The sequence below is a fragment of the Chiloscyllium plagiosum genome, unplaced genomic scaffold (genome assembly GCF_037043375.1).
Source record: "Chiloscyllium plagiosum isolate Xiang-an unplaced genomic scaffold, Cpla_swu_hap1 HiC_scaffold_5, whole genome shotgun sequence".
Classification (NCBI taxonomy): domain Eukaryota; kingdom Metazoa; phylum Chordata; class Chondrichthyes; order Orectolobiformes; family Hemiscylliidae; genus Chiloscyllium; species Chiloscyllium plagiosum.
Genome location: NW_028270143.1, coordinates 130,180,375 through 130,196,297, shown reverse-complemented (window position 1 = coordinate 130,196,297; position 15,923 = coordinate 130,180,375). Strand labels below are relative to the sequence as shown.

Here is a 15,923-nt window from a genome sequence, read left to right as displayed (position 1 = left end):
GAGAGAGAGAGAGAGACAGAGACAGACACAGAGGAGAAATGGCCACGCCCCTTTCATTTTCCAAGTGTATTTTTTAAAAAAAACTTGAAAGACTTCTGCCCGAGACAGTATCTGTTAGTTATAAACAAATTGGCCCTAAAACCCTTTTCAGAACCTGTAACATACAACCTCTCTGGGAAAAAAAAGCCAAGGACAACGTAACCTTGTTAAAGGAACAGCTTAGACTCAAGGATTCAGTATCCAAGGAATCGTAAATGTGGAATCACCAGCAAACATTCCCAATTATGTCCTTATGAAGAAAGGAAGGTCACTGGTGAACTGTCTAAACAGGCCATGGCGCTAAGGAACTCCTGCAGTGATGCCCTGGGATGTGGATGAGGTCCTCCAACAACCACAACCATCTTCTTTTGTGCTAGGTATATTTCCGATCTGCAGAGTTTTCCCCGATTCTTGCTGACTCTTGGTCAAATGATGGCTTAATGTCAAGGACATTCATTCTCACCTCAGCTCTGCAGTTCAGCTCCTTTGTCCATGCTTGGTGTAACTTTTGGCTAAAGGTAATGTCTGATTGTATGTATGTGCACAACTACAGTAAAAAGTGCCTATTTCCCTCTCCATAATATCTTCTACTTGGCTACTGCTTTGCGATGTATTTAATTTGGAGGGCATGGACATGGTAAACTGCAAAGAACTTTCTCCCAGAGTGAAGGTACCAATGTTTAGAGGACACATATTTAAGGAACACCGATTTACAAGAGGGGTGAAGAATGTTTTTTTCCTCCCCACTCAGTGGTGGGAATCTGAAACTCACTGCCTATAAAAAGGTTGCAGAGGCAGAAACTCTCAACATTTAAATAGTATTTAAATGCTCTCATCAAGAGAAAGGCAGCGGCTTATGTGAGGATGAGGCATGAAGGCTCAGTTAGGGGGCTTGAGTGTTATAAATTAGCCAGAAAAGATCTAAAGACAGGGCTAAGAAGAGCCAGGAGGGAACATGAAAACTGGTTGGCGGATAGGATCAAGGAAAACTCTAAGGCCTTCTAAAATGGCAAATCAGGAAGATAAGAATGAGTAGAGTAAGATTATGGCCAAAGATAATAGTGGGAAGTTGTGTGTGAAATCGGAGGACACGGGAAGCGCTTAATAAATACTTTTTGTCAGTATTCACATTGGAAAAGGGCAATGTTAGTGAGAATACAGAGATACAGGCTACGGGATCAGATGGGATCATAGGTGACAAAGAAGAAGAGGTTTTAGCAATTTTGGAAGATCTGAAAATAGATAAAACCCCTAGGCCAGATGGGATTTATTCTCTGATTCTCTGGGAAGCCAGGAGGTGATTGCAGAGCATTTTGCTTTGATCTTTATGTCATCATTGTCGACAGGAGTAGTGCCAGAGGACTAAAATTAGCAAATGTTATTCCCTTGTTTAAGAAGGGGAGTTGGGACAACCCTGATAATTATAGAACAGTGAGCCTTACTTCATTTGTGGGTAAGGTGTTGGAAAAGGTTATAAGAGATAGGATTTATAATCATGTGGAAAGGAATAATTTGATTAGGGATAGTCAACATGGTTTTGTGAAGGGTAGGTCATGCCTCACTAATCTTATTGAGTTCTTCAAGAGGTGACGAAACAGGTGGATTGTAAGTAAAACCGTTGATGTGGTGTATATGGACTTCAGTAAGGCATTTGATAAAAGTTCCACATGGTAGGCTACTTTACAAAATAGGGAGTTTCGGGATTGAAGGTGATTTAGCAGTTTGGATCAGAAATTGGCTAGCTGAAAGACGACAGAGGATGGTGGGAAGTGTTCATCCTGGAGCTCTGTTCCAGTGGTGCGCCACAAGGATTTGTTTTGGGGCCACTGCTGTTTATCATTTTTATGAATTATCTGGATGTGGGTGTAGAAGGAGGAGTTAGTAAATTTGCGATGGCATTAAGGTAAGCAGAGCTGTGGATAGTGCCAAAGGATGTTGAGTTACAGAGGGACATAGATAAGGTGACTGTTTTTGACGGGTGCAGAATCAAGAGGTTTTTTTTTCTATAGAGAAAGGGATGTCTTTTTCTATGTTGTATAATCTTATCATGTGGAGGTACTGGTGTGGACAAGGTCAGAAGTCACACGACACCAGGTTATAATCGAATGGGATTACTTTAAATCAGAAGATTTCAGAGCACTGCTCCTTTATAAGGATGATAGTATGGCAGTGGTAAGGGATTTTAACTTTCCAAACAGACTGGGACTGCCATAATCTTAAGGGCTTTGATGTAGAAGAATTTGCTAAGTGTGTATAAGAGATTCTCATACTCAGTACAAGAGTGTAACTACTCGAGAAGGAGCAAAACTTGACCTTTTCTGAGGAAATAAGGCAGGACAAGTGACGGAGGCATCAGTGGGAGAACACTTTGGGGCTCAGTAATGCACCTGCTGTCTCCCCAGTGCCATCTATAAGGCACAGTCAAAGGTTGTCTGAATGGATGCGGCTCCAACAACACAAAAAACAAAATCAATGCCATCCAGAACAAAGCATATGTTTGTTTGGGACCCCATTCACCGCCTTCATCATTCACTCTTTTCACCACCAATGCACCATGATGGCAGAATGTACAAGATATGCATCCACAAGATGGACTGCACAACTTGCTACTCTTCTTTGGCAGAACTTGGCAAATCTATGACTCCTATCACATAGAAGAACATGGGCAACAGATATCGGTCAAATTCCCCTCCAAAGCACACACCATCCTGACATGAAGCTATATCATCCTTTCATTGTCAATGGGTCAAAATCCTACAACTCCCCTCCTCCTTGTTCCCCTAAACATTCCATGGACACATTAAAAACTGTAACCGGGGAGATTGCATGCCTTGGAGGAAAGGATGCGCAGATATCAGGGCTTTCTGAACAGCTGAGTAAAACCCAAAAAACAAACAAAGGAAATAACTATATTTACTCACCTGTAGAAGCGACTAACACCTTCAAACAGTAGCCTCATCTTCCTACGGTCACGGGCATCTGACAAGCTAAATACAGCACCCAAAGCCAGTGGGACACCAACCACGACCCCAAGGAGTAGCTTTTTATAGAGACTTTGTCGACGGACATAACTATAGAAGGGCAAAAGAAAGATCCAATGTCACCATAGTTAAAAGCAAAACTTTGTCGCAAAATCTTATCTAAATTCTTGCTTCTTTTAATAAAGCATCATGATGCAACATAACTTGGCAAGTTCTCAATTTCAACAATTTCTAGCAGTGAGAATTATTAGTGTTATCTCTGTATTGGGAAATGACAGACTGCACCCAGGGTACATATCACTTCTGATTTGAAAATGGTCTGTAGTTGCTGCACCAAGGTCCACTTTTTACTTCCAAGTAGTGATCTTTTCTGCTACCCCGTCACTTCTTTTTTTCTCTGCTTTCTCCATAAATTTCCTCACTATCCACCTCCAGGAGCACTTGTCAAAAACAAAGGTTTCCCAAGCATCCACTCTGAACCTAGTCAATTTGAAGTCACATTTGCAGACCGCCCTGCATCACAGACGTGGATACTTTGTTTTCCTCATGCTGATAACAAGCTCTTTTGAGGCATGTGTTTGGTGATACAGCCATCATTCATTTGGCTCACATGACACAGTAAACAGCATCACTACTAACACAAGAGGGCAAATTTGATGGCAATCACTGCATACTGTTGTATTTCTATACTCTGCATTCTGTCTTGCCTGGAGATGCCTAATATACATCTGTGACAGTGAAAGTGGAAACTGTTTAGCCAGCCAGCCACATACACCAGTCTTCTGACTACAACAGAGTCAGGGAGGTTGGAAACAATAATGGATAGAAACCAAAATGAGCACAAGATTTCATTAGCATTACTTGAGATCCAAGAATGCATCAGCAGAGTTACAATGTTGGACTCCAGCCTAGATTGACCAGGTGCCATTTTCCTGTCCGACGTTTTCCTATTTCTAATGCAAGAATATGCACCTTGCCTGTATAACATACCTCATGGGCTGGGAGCTAAGCTGTCGCCTGACGATGCTAGAAGGCAATAGTGGCACTTGCCTTGTCCTCTGCAGTAAGGTCCAGTGATGTCTACATAACCACACCTAATCAAATAAATAAGAAATTAGAATGCAAGTAGCAAGAGTTCTGAAAAAAAAAAGCATCATCGTATTGTTAGTAACTATCTGTATAGTTTTTGAGCTGTTGAAAGTGAATATTTCATCTAGGATTTTCTAAATGAAACTCTCCAACATCTGGGAGGCATAACAGACCAAGCGAGATACCAAGAACCTCCTATGCCTATCCCAAATTATTAGGAAAAAAAAGATCAAGTGAATCAGAACATAGTGACCACTGCAGCCTTGAAGCACATAATCCAAGTTGATGCTCCAGTGCAGTGCTCTTGCACTAATGGAAGGCACTGTCTTTTAAATGAGACATTAGATTGAAGGCTCCTCAGCGCATGTCAAACAGACTGTGCCAGTAATTGCCTAGATCAAATGAACTCTCCCCAACATGCTAATTATTTATTTCTTCATCAACAGCAATAAGACAGGTGAACTGGCCAGTATCACATGGCTGTTTGTTAGTGTATACTGAAAATAGTAGCTGTATCGCTTATATTCGAGATAGCACTTCAAAAGTACTTCATTACTGCAAACACCTTGGGGTGTACTGAAGGCGTGATAAGACACTACTTAAAATATAAATCTTTCCTTAATAAGTTAACACATCAGTTAATAGTCGAGCATCAAGCTAAAAGGTCTTATAAAAATGCAAATACAAAAAGATACAAAGACCAGCAGAGGGCCATAGAGCAGCTTAAACGTGCAACTAAAAGGGATTATGAAAGGAAACTTGGCAGGGACAGCAAAATCAATGAAGAAAAACAACATTAGTTAAAAGAGTCAAACCCATCTTGAGGAATTCGTCTTTCACAACATTAGTACTGACAGAGTTAAGCCAGTCCACAGGCAAAATTGGAGTCATCAATTTTTACTATATTATCCGTATTACTTGCATCTTCAATTTTGAGTTATCATGTGCCCAACATTAATACTGCATAGAACACAGAACATTAAATGCAGTACAGGCCCATCAGCCTGATGGTTCCACAGGTCAGCGCAACAATCTGAAGCCCATCTAACCTACACTATTGCATTCTCAACCTTATGCCAATCCAATGACCATTTAAATGCCCGTAAAGTTGATGAGTCTACTACTGTGGCAGGCAGTACATTCCACAACCCTACTACGCTGAGTAAAGAAAACTATCTCTGACATCTGTCCTATATCTATCACCCCTCAATTTAAAGCTATGTCCCCTCGTACTAGACATCACCAGAGAAAAAAGGCTATCACTGTCCACCCGATCTAACCCTCTATTTATCTTGTGTGTCTCAAATAGGTTGCCTCTCAACTTTCTTCTAACAAAAACAGCCTCAAATCCCTCAGCTTTCTTCATAAGGCCTTCCCTCCATACCAGACAACATTCTAGTAAATCTCATTTGAATCTTTTCCAAAGCTTCCACATCCTTCCTATATTGCGGTGACCAGAACTGTACGCAATACTCCAAATGTGGCCGCACTAGAGTTTTGTACAGCTGCAGCATGATCGTGGTTCCGAAACTCAACCTCTACCAATAAAAGCAAACATATTGTATGCCTTCTTAACAACCCTATCAACCTGGGTGGCAACTTTCAAGGATCTATGTACATGGACACAGAGATCATTAGCCCAGTACTCTGCATTCCTGTTGCTCCTTCCAAAGTGAAACACCTCACTTTTCCACATTAAACTCCATTTGCCACCTCCCAGCCCAGCTCTGCAGCTTATCTAGGTCTCTCTGTAACCTACAACATTGTTCCTCAATATCCACAACTCCACTGATTTTAGTGTCATCTGCAAAATTACTAATCCATCCTTCAACGCTCTCATCCAGATCATTTATATAAATGACAGAGAACCAAAAACACATCCTTGTGGTACCCATCTAGTAACTGAACTCCAGGATGAATATTTCCCATCAACCACCACCCTCTGCCTTTTTTCAACTAGCGAATTTCTGATCCAAACTGCTAAATCACCCTCAATTCCATGCATCTGTATTTTGTTCAATAGCCTACCATGGGGAACCTTATCAAATGCTTTAATGAAATCGTTATACACCACGTCAATTGCTTTACCCCCATCTGTTTGGTCACCTTCTCAAAGAACTCAATAAGGTTCGAGAGGCACGACCGACCCTTCACAAAACCGTGTTGACTATCCTTAATCAACTTATTCCTATCAAGATGATTATAAATCCTATCTTTGATAACACTTTCTAACACTGTACCCACAACCAAAGTCAGGCTCATAGGTCGATAATTTCCAGGGCTGTCTCTATTCCCTTGCTCAAGAAGGGGAGCAACGTTTGCTATTCTCCAGTCTTCTGGCACTATTGCTGTAGACAATGACGACAAAGATCAAAGCCAAAGGCTCTGTAATCTCCTCCCTGGCTTCCCAGAGAATCCTAGGATAAATCCCATCCGACCCAGAGGAACGTTCTATTTTCACACTTCCCAGAATTGCTAATACCTCCTCCTTATGCACCTTAATCCCTTGTAGTTTAGTAGCCTGCATCTCAGTATTCTCCTCCACCACAGTCTTTTTCCAGTGTGAATACTGACAAAAAGTATTCATTTAGTGCTTCCCCCGTCTCCTCCGAGTTCATGCACAAATTCTCCATACTAAGCTTGATTGGCCCTAATCTTACTCTAGTCATTCTTGTATTCCTGATATAGGTACAGACGGCCTCAGGGTTTTCCTTGATCCTATCCACCAATGACTTCTCATATCCCCTCCTGCCTCTTCTTAGCTCTCTTTAGATCTTTCCTGGCTAACCTGTAACTCTCAAACACCGTAACTGAGCCACCATATCTCATCCCAACATAAGCTTTCTTTCTCTTGGAGAGGTTCAACTTCCTTACTAAACCACTGCTCCCACGGACAAAGTGTAAGGTATAAGCAGGTAGGGAAAGAGTTAAGTTTTGAGTTTTGTGAAACAAGAGGTTCAGCTGAGCATGACTCTGATCAGATAAGAACTTGCAGTTAATAATGGGGTGCTGGAGGCAAGGTTAATGGGTTAACAAGATGGAAAAGCATTCATTATGTAGAGCCATTTAACAAGATGAGGTAGCATTCGGTATGTAACGTCAGTTAACTAGGTAAAAAGTATTCATTATGTGAAGCCAGTTATTCATTGTGTAACAGCAGATGGCTTAATCTTTATTATTGATACTCATTGATTGTAACAGACACCCAATTAATATGCATGTTGCCTTATCTGGATGCTCCGCCCTGTAAAATGACTATCTGGTTCATCAAGAAATTGCTGTTCCACAGAAGACTGTGATATCATGTCCCTGTGCACATGGGCGATCGTTCACTCCCTCCAGGGCCCAGAATAAAGATGAAGGAGGGAAAACTATACTTGTCTGAGCGTTTTGCTTTTGGGGGGGGGGGGGGGGGGGGGGGGAAGGGAGGTGAAGAGAGAGAACAGGACAATATTGGCATAGTTGGCAGGTTCCAAATGGATAGTTACAATTGGACTGTGTCAGCGGACGTCCGGAACATAGGTGTCTCAAGACGGATGGACCCACAAGGCAAGAATTTGAACCTCAGTCCCTCTCAATATTCTTGTGTGCCAGAGATGGTTCACTCACTGGAGTACTCTCTATTCTATGGATTTCTTGAATGGTAATTAGCTTAGTTGAGAGAGACAGTTTCGCAAGTGCACCACCAGGGGATTGGGTCATATGTGCAGTACTGGGGGGAGGGGGTGTGATTGGGGTTTGGATCCTCTGCGCAGTACTGGAGTTCGAGTCCCCTTGGGTGGGCTTGATTGGGATTTGGATTAAAGTCCCCTCGTGGCAAAATTTGAGGCTCTGAGAGACTTTGTTCTGGGAGAAAGAGTGTGGCCTTGATTGCAGAGCCATGTGGTCAGTTGCGAGGGTTTTCTCTTTTAATAAGTGTAACTTCAGTGAGAGGATGCAAAAAAGACAAGAAGCGTTGAAATTAAGGTTGTACTAATATTTGGGTTGAAAAAGGAAAGTTTCAATGTAGATTGTGCCATGCTGAGAGTGTGTTTGATGCTTAAAACTTTGTTTAAGTACTGGTTCTGAAAATCCTTTGAAGTAACTTTTTTGCCTTGTTTGAATCAGGATCTCAATTCAATGTGTTTTGTGAGCTGTGTAGTGGGGCAGACCTTATTTTTACATTGAAATTGTACAACATTATGCCTTTTTAAAATCAAACTTGTAACCTTATAACAAATTGATCGAGTGCCTTGAGCCCCTGCTTTGTCTGAAATTCTACAATGCCTGTTTAAAAACAGTTGGGTCAGTGGTCATGCTTGAGCCAGATGACAGTACTGTATTAAAATAACTTTGCTGCTGTGTTTATAATGCAGAGTGTTCACAAAAAGAACATTGCTTTTTTAGTTTAAAGTTTTTAAAATTTTCTAGCGAATATCAGAACTTGAGGGTGAGCTGTTTAAATTCTGTTAATTATTGTTAAGACTTCATTGGCCTCCTTCATATTGCAAATTCAAAATGTTGATCTCTATTAAAAAGGTTGCCATTGTAATTCTGACTTTTATTTGGGAAGTTTCATTTGGATAACATACTTTAAAATATTCAGCATTTGCTTCCCACGACTATTTGAGATTTAAATCTGAACTGAAACTGCTTCTTCAATTGTTAAAGCACAGGAAACATTTTGTTGTTTGCTTACTGTTCCAGACTTTTGAAATTATTTTACTGAAAGCGTTCACATTAGTCAGGTTTCAATTTGTTAAAGGAAAATAATTTTTGAATAAACTGAATGGGGTTCCGCGAGGGTATGATTTTAGGACCATTGATTAGATTAGATTCCCTGCAGTATGGAAATAGGCCCTTCGGCCCAACAAGTCCACACTGACCCACTGAGTTACTGAGATAGGAACTAAATATTCAAGGATATTATACAATTGGGAGGGATAATCAAAACGGAAATGGAGGGGTGGGGATGTCATCTGTACATTAAAACTGATTTTGGATTGAAAAATCAAGAGATCGGTTGGAGAGACAGATAGAAGAGATGAGGAATTTGCAACAGCAAAAGTATGTGATGGATGGCAGTTGAAGGGCGGGGGAGGGGGGGGGGGGGGGGGGGGGGGGAGTCTCAGATACAGTCACACAGATGGGTTAACACCAGGAAGGGTAAGAGAGGTAGGCACATAGGGCAGGAGTCTTTTGTGGATATACCCATTTCATACAGGTAAGCTGTTGGAAAACATAGGGGGTGATGGATTCTCAGGGAAACGTAGCAAGAACAGCCAAGTTTCTGGTTTTCAGACTGGCTCTAATGCAACGAGGGGTACGCCGGTTTCCAAGTGATCAATTGTGTTAGGGGATTCTGTAGTCCAAGGTACAGACAGACGTTTCTGTGGCCAGCAGAGAAAAAGCAGAATGGTGTGTTGTTTCCCTGGTGCCAGGATCAAGGATGTCTCAGAGAGGGTGCAGAATGTTCTCATGGGGGAGAGGGGCCAGCAAGAGATCATTGTCCATATTGGAACCAATGATATAGGAAGGGAGATTACAGAGAGTTAGGTAGAATTTTAAAAAGGAGGTCCTCACTGGATTGCTCCCAGTGCTACGAGCTAGTGAGGGCAGGAACAGGAGAATAGAGCAGATGAATGCATGGCTGAGGAGCTGGTGTATGGGAGAAGGATTCACATTTTTGGATCATTGGAATCTCTTTCGGGGTAGAAGTAACCAGTACAAGAAGGACGGATTGCACCTAAATTGGAAGGGACTAATATACTGGCAGGGAAATTTGCTAGAACTGCTTGGGAGGATTTAAACTGGTAAGGTGGGGGGTGGGACCCAGGGAGGTAGTGAGGAAAGAGATCAATCGGAGACTGGTACAGTTGAGAACAGAAGTGAGTCAAACAGTCAGGGCAGGCAGAGACATGGTAGCTGAAAATGTGTTGCTGGAAAAGCGCAGGTCAGGCAGCATCCAAGGAGCAGGAGAATCGACGTTTCAGGCATGAGCCCGTCTTCAGGAATGAGGAAAGTGTGTCCAGCAGGCTAAGATAAAAGGTAGGGAGGAGGGACTTGGGGGAGGGGCGTTGGAAATGTGATAGGTGGAAGGAGGTCAAGGTGAGAGTGGTAGGACGGAGTGGGGGTGGGGGCGGAGAGGTCAGGAAGAAGATTGCAGGTTAGGAAGGCGGTGCTGAGTTCAAGGGATTTGACTGAGACAAGGTGGGGGGGAGGGGAAATGAGGAAACTGGAGAAATTGGAGTTCATCCTTTGTGGTTGGAGGGTTCCTAGGCGGAAGATGAGGTGCTCTTCCTCCAACACATTTTCAGCTCTGATCTCCAGCATCTGCAGTCCTCACTTTCTCCTCAGAGACAAGATAGGAATAATAAATTAAACTGCATTTATTTCAGTGCAAGTGGCCTAACAGGGAAGGCAGATGAACTCAGGGCATGATTAGGAACATGGGACTGGGATATCATAGCAATTACAGAAACATGGCTCAGGGATGGGCAGGACTGGCAGCTTAATGTTCCAGGATACAAATGCTTCAGGAAGGATAGAAAAGGAGGCAAGAGAGGAGGGGGAGTGGCATTTTTGTTAAGGAATAGCATTACAGCTGTGCTGAGGGAGGATATTCCCAGAAATACATCCAGGAAGTTATTTGGGTGGAACTGAGAAATAAGAAAGGGATGATCACCTTATTGGGATTGTATTTATAGACCCCCTAATAGTCAGAGGGAAATTGAGAAACAAACTTGTAAGGAGATCTCGGCTATCTAAGAATAATAGGGTTGTTATGGTAGGGGATTTTAACTTTCCAAACAAACATCAACTGGGACTGCCATAGTGTTAAAGGTTTAGATGGAGAGGAATTTAAGTGTGTACAAGACAATTTTCTGATTCAGTATGTGGATGTACCTACTAGAGTAGGTCAAAACTTGACCTACTCTTGGGAAATAAGGCAGGGCAGGTGACTGAGGTGTCAGTGGAGGAGCATTTTGAGGCAAGCGACCATAATTCTATTCGTTTTAAAACAGAGATGGAAAAGGATAGACCAGATCTAAAAGTTGAAGTTCTAAATTGGAGAAAGGCCAATTTTGACGGTATTAGGAAAGAACTTTCGAAAGCTGATTGGCGGTAGATGTTCGCAGGTAAAGGGACGGCTGGAAAATGGGAAGCATTCAGAAATGAGATCACAAGAATCCAGATAAAGTATATTCCTGTTAGGGTGAAATGGAAGGCTGGTAGGTATAGGGAATGCTGGATGAGTAAAGAAATTGAGGGTTTGGTTAAGAAAAAGGAGGCATATCAGGTATAGACAGGATAGATCGAGTGAATCCTTAGAAGAGTATAAAGGAAGTAGGAGTATACTTAAGAGGGAAATCAGGAGGGCAAAAAGGGGACACGAGATAGCTTTGGCAAGTAGAATTGAGAATCCAAAAAAGGTTTTTACAAATATATTAAGGACAAAAGGGTAACTAGGGAGAGAATAGGGGCCCTCAAAGATCAGCAAGGCAGCCTTTGTGTGGAGCCACAGAAAATGGAGGAGATACAAAATGAATACTTTGCATCAGTATTTACTGTTGAAAAGGATATGGAAGATATAGACTGTAGGGAAATAGTTGGTGAACATCTTGCAAAATGTCCAGATTACAGAGGAGGAAGTGCTGGATGTGTTGAAATGCATAAAAGTGGATAAATCCCCAGGACCTGATCAGGTGTACCTGAGAACTCAGTGGGAAGCTAGAGAAGTGATTGCTGGGCCTCTTGCTGAGATATTTGTATCATCGATAGTCACAGGTGAGAGGCCCGAAGACTGCAGGTTGGCAAACGTGGTGCCACTGTTTAAGAAGGGTAGTAAGGACAAGCCAGGGAACTATAGACCAGTGAGCCTGACCTCAGTGGTGGGCAAGTTGTTGGAGGGAATCCTGAGGGACAGGATGTACATGTATTTGGAAAGGCAAAGACTGATTAAGGAGAGTCAACATGGCTTTGTGCATGGGAAATCAAAGAAGATTGATGAGGACAGAGCAGTAGATGTGATCTATATGGACTTCAGTAAGGCGTTCGACAAGGTTCCCCATGGGAGACTGATTAGCAAGGTTAGATCTCATGGAATACAGGGAGAACTAGCCATTTGGATCCAGAACTGGCTCAAACGTAGAAGACAGAGGGTTGGTGGTGGGAGGGTTGTTTTTCAGACTGGAGGCCTGTGAACAGTGGAGTGCCACAAGGATCGGTGCTGGGTCCTCTACTTTTTGTCATTTACATAAGTGATTTGGATGCGAGCATAAAAGGTACAGTTAGTAAGTTTGCAGATGACACCAAAGTTGGAGGCGTAGTGGACAGCAAAGAGGGTTATCTCAGATTACAAAAAGATCTGGACCAGATGGAGTTTAATTCAGATAAATGTGAGGTGCTGCATTTTGGGAAAGCAAATCTTAGCAGGACTTATACACTTAATGGTACGCTCCTAGGGAGTGTTGCTGAACAAAGAGACCTTGGAGTGCAGGTTCATAGCTCCTTGAAAGTGGAGTCGCAGGTAGATAGGATAGTGAAGGTGGCGTTTGGTATGGTTTCCTTTATTGGTCAGAGTAAAGAGTACAGGAATTGGGAGGTCATGTTGCGGCTGCACGGGACATTGGTTAGGCCACTGTTGGAATATTATGAGCAATTCTGGTCTCCTTCCTATCGGAAGGATGTTGTGAAAAAGGGTTCAGAAAAGATTTACCAGGATGTTGCCAGGGTTGGAGGATTTGAGCTATAGGGAGAGGCTGAACAGGCTGGGGCTGAGGGGTGATCTTATAGAGGTTTACAAAATTCTGAGGGGCGTGGATAGGATGAATAAACAAAGTCTTTTCCCTGGGGCAGGGAGTCCAGAACTAGAGGGCATAGGTTTAAGGTGAGAGCGAAGGTATAAAGGGGCAACTTTTTCACACAGAGGGTGGTGTACGTGAATGGAATGAGTTGCCAGAGGAAGTGGTGGAGGCTGGTATAATTGCAACATTTAAGAGGCATTTGGATGGGTATATGAATAGGAAGGATTTGGAGGGATATGGGCTGGATGCTGGCAGGTGGGACTAGATTGGGTTGGGATATCTGGTCGGCATGGACAGGTTGGATCGAAGGGTCTGTTTCCATGCTGTACATCTCTATGACTATGACTCTATATAGAATCAGTTTAGGTGGAGCTGGGAAAGAGCAAGAGGAAGTAAATGTTGATGGGAATAAATAGAAAATCCTGCAGTTAACTCAGCTGGTCTAGCAGTATCTGTGGAAAGAGAAACAAAGTTAACATTTCCAGTCCAATGACTCCTCTTCAATTGGGCTCAATGTTAAATCTGTTTTGCTCTCTGCAGACCTATTGAGTTTCTCCAGCATGGTGTATTTTAGTTCAAATTTTCAGCATCCACAGTATATTATTTGTAAGCAGAGACAGAGGGTTCGACTTGTGTTCGGTCCTATTGCTTAGCAGTGTGAATTCTGAGTTACTGGAGTGGCAGCAGTCAGGGCTTACCAGTACTTTACTGTATCTTCTGTTCTCATCAATGCCAACTACGGACTACCAGATTTTATTTACATTCCACTGAGAACTGCTCTGATAATCTTTTTGTGACTGAACAATCTGTTGATCATTCCGTCAAGAATCAATAGTTGCTGTTCAACTTGCTCCAATTATACAGTAAAGCAATTTGTAGAACCTTGGGCCCAAATTCTCTGCTTTAAAATTCCCATCCCCACCAGCCAATGTTCTTGGCCTTTTGTTCTGACCTGAGCCTAAAGAACGATATGTTATCTTTATCTCTGGGTTAGTTGTGACACCTTTGGATTGAGTGCTTATTGCGCCAATAAAAACAAACTTTTTGGAAACATTTAGTATATCAGGCAGAACTTACAGAGTAGAAATGTCAACACATTCAGGTGGTTATGGGGTTTGATTAAGAATTAGGATAACTAAATATGCCTTCCTACATCCACAGGTTCCACCTAATCCAGCATTTCCAAAGTTGTTGGTCTTTAATGAGATTGTAGTGTGCAGCAACTCAAAGCTTTGTCGACAGCACCTATAGCAAATGGTAGCTATTATTACACTTTATAGATTGTTCACCAAGTTTGTAGTCTAACTACACATTCAAATCCCATTATGAAAATTGAGAAACTGACTTCATAAATTACATTGGGAAATAAAAAGTTAATTGTGGCTAACTACTGATTGGAATTAAAAAAATCAATTTGGCTCACTGACGTCCTTTAGGGAATGACGTTGTCAGCCCTGTGGTCAAGCCTCCATGCGACCAAATACAGGAACATAGGAAATAGAACCTCAGAGCTACAATGGACATTTGGCCACGAGCCAGCCATTCAATAAGATCATGGCCATTCTGGTTGTTATGGTCTCAGCTTCACTTCCCTGTCAATAACCAATCACTCTCGATTCCCTTGTCTCCCAAACATCTATCTTACCAAGCCTTTTAAAAAAATAAACTGTCTCCACTGCTTTCTGAAAAGAATTCCAAACTCTAAAGGTTGGGGAAAAAATTCTCATCTCTCTCTCAAACAGGAAACCTCTTTTTTTTTTTTTAAACAGAAACTGTATTCCCTGATTTCAGTTTCCTCTGGATATTCACTCTATCCAGTCTCCTCAAAACAAACTTCAGTACAATCAGCTGTATTTCTTCAAAAAATTAATTGATACAGGTCTAACCTGTTCAGCCTTTCTCAATTGGAGAGTTGAGTCAAGTAAACCTTCTCATAATTACTTTAAGAGCACTTCAACCTTGTCTCGAATTAGGAGAACAAAACCAACCACAGTGCTCCAAACTTGATCTCAATAACACCCTGAACTGCCACAGTAAAAGTTCCCCAGTTTGCATTCCATTCATCTGGCAATAAACAGCACCATTCCATTTGCTTTCCTCATCACTTATTGTACCTGCATAGTGACTATGTGATTCACATACCAGGATAGCCAAATACCTCTGCAACTCAAGACTTCTGCATTTTAATGTTACTTTTTGATTCTTCCAGTCAAAGTGAAAAAGTTCATATTTATTCATATTAATATTCCAATCTGCCAAATTTTTGCCTACCCACTTTTTAAACTTCTGTACCCCTTTGCAGGCTATCCCCTGCTCAAAGAAAATTTACAGCCCAGGAAAAAGGCCCTTCGGTCCTCCAAGCCTGAGCTGATCCAAGTCCACTGTCTAAACCTATCGCCCAGTTCCTAAGCATCTATATCCCTCTGCTCCCCACCTACTCATGCATTTGTCCAGATGCATGAGTGAATCTACCATGCCTGCCTCTGCTACCTCTGCTGGCAACATGTTCAAGGCACCTACCACCCTCTGTGCAAAGTACTTGCCACGTATATCCCCCTTAAACTGGTCAGACATGGCACAATGCAACAAAATTGTTGTGGTTCTGTTCACCGAGCCGGGAATTTGTGTTGCAGATGTTTCGTCCCCTGTCTAGGTGACATCCTCAGTGCTTTGGAGCCTCCTGTGAAGCGTTTCTGTGATGTTTCCTCCGGCATTTATAGTGATTTGTATCTGCCGCTTCCGGTTGTCAGTTCCAGCCGTCCGCTGCAGTGGCCGGTATATTGGGTCCAGGTCGATGTGCTTATTGATTGAATCTGTGGATGAATGCCATGCCTCTAGGAATTCCCTGGCTGTTCTGTTTGGCTTGTCCTATAATAGTAGTCTTGTCCCAGTCGAATTCATGTTGCTTGTCATCAGAGTGTGTGGCTACTAAGGATAGCTGGTTGTTTCGTTTCGTGGCTAGTTGGTGTTCATGGATGCGGATCGTTAGCTGACTTCCTTGTCCTATGTAGTGTTTTGTGCAGTCCTT

General features: G+C 42.3%; 1 protein-coding gene across 3 annotated transcripts in view; it reads right to left on the bottom strand.

The window, feature by feature from the left end:
• adck5 (aarF domain containing kinase 5) overlaps positions 1-15,923 on the bottom strand; it is a 140,837-nt gene that overhangs the window by 97,247 nt on the left and 27,667 nt on the right. For all 3 annotated transcript variants that reach the window (XM_043690929.2, XM_043690930.2, XM_087987666.1), the window contains 2 exons: positions 4,011-4,114; positions 2,961-3,110 (listed from right to left, as the gene is read on the bottom strand). In XM_043690929.2, coding sequence (XP_043546864.1) covers positions 2,961-3,110; positions 4,011-4,114 — 254 coding nt within the window. The remainder of the gene's footprint in view (positions 1-2,960; positions 3,111-4,010; positions 4,115-15,923) is intronic.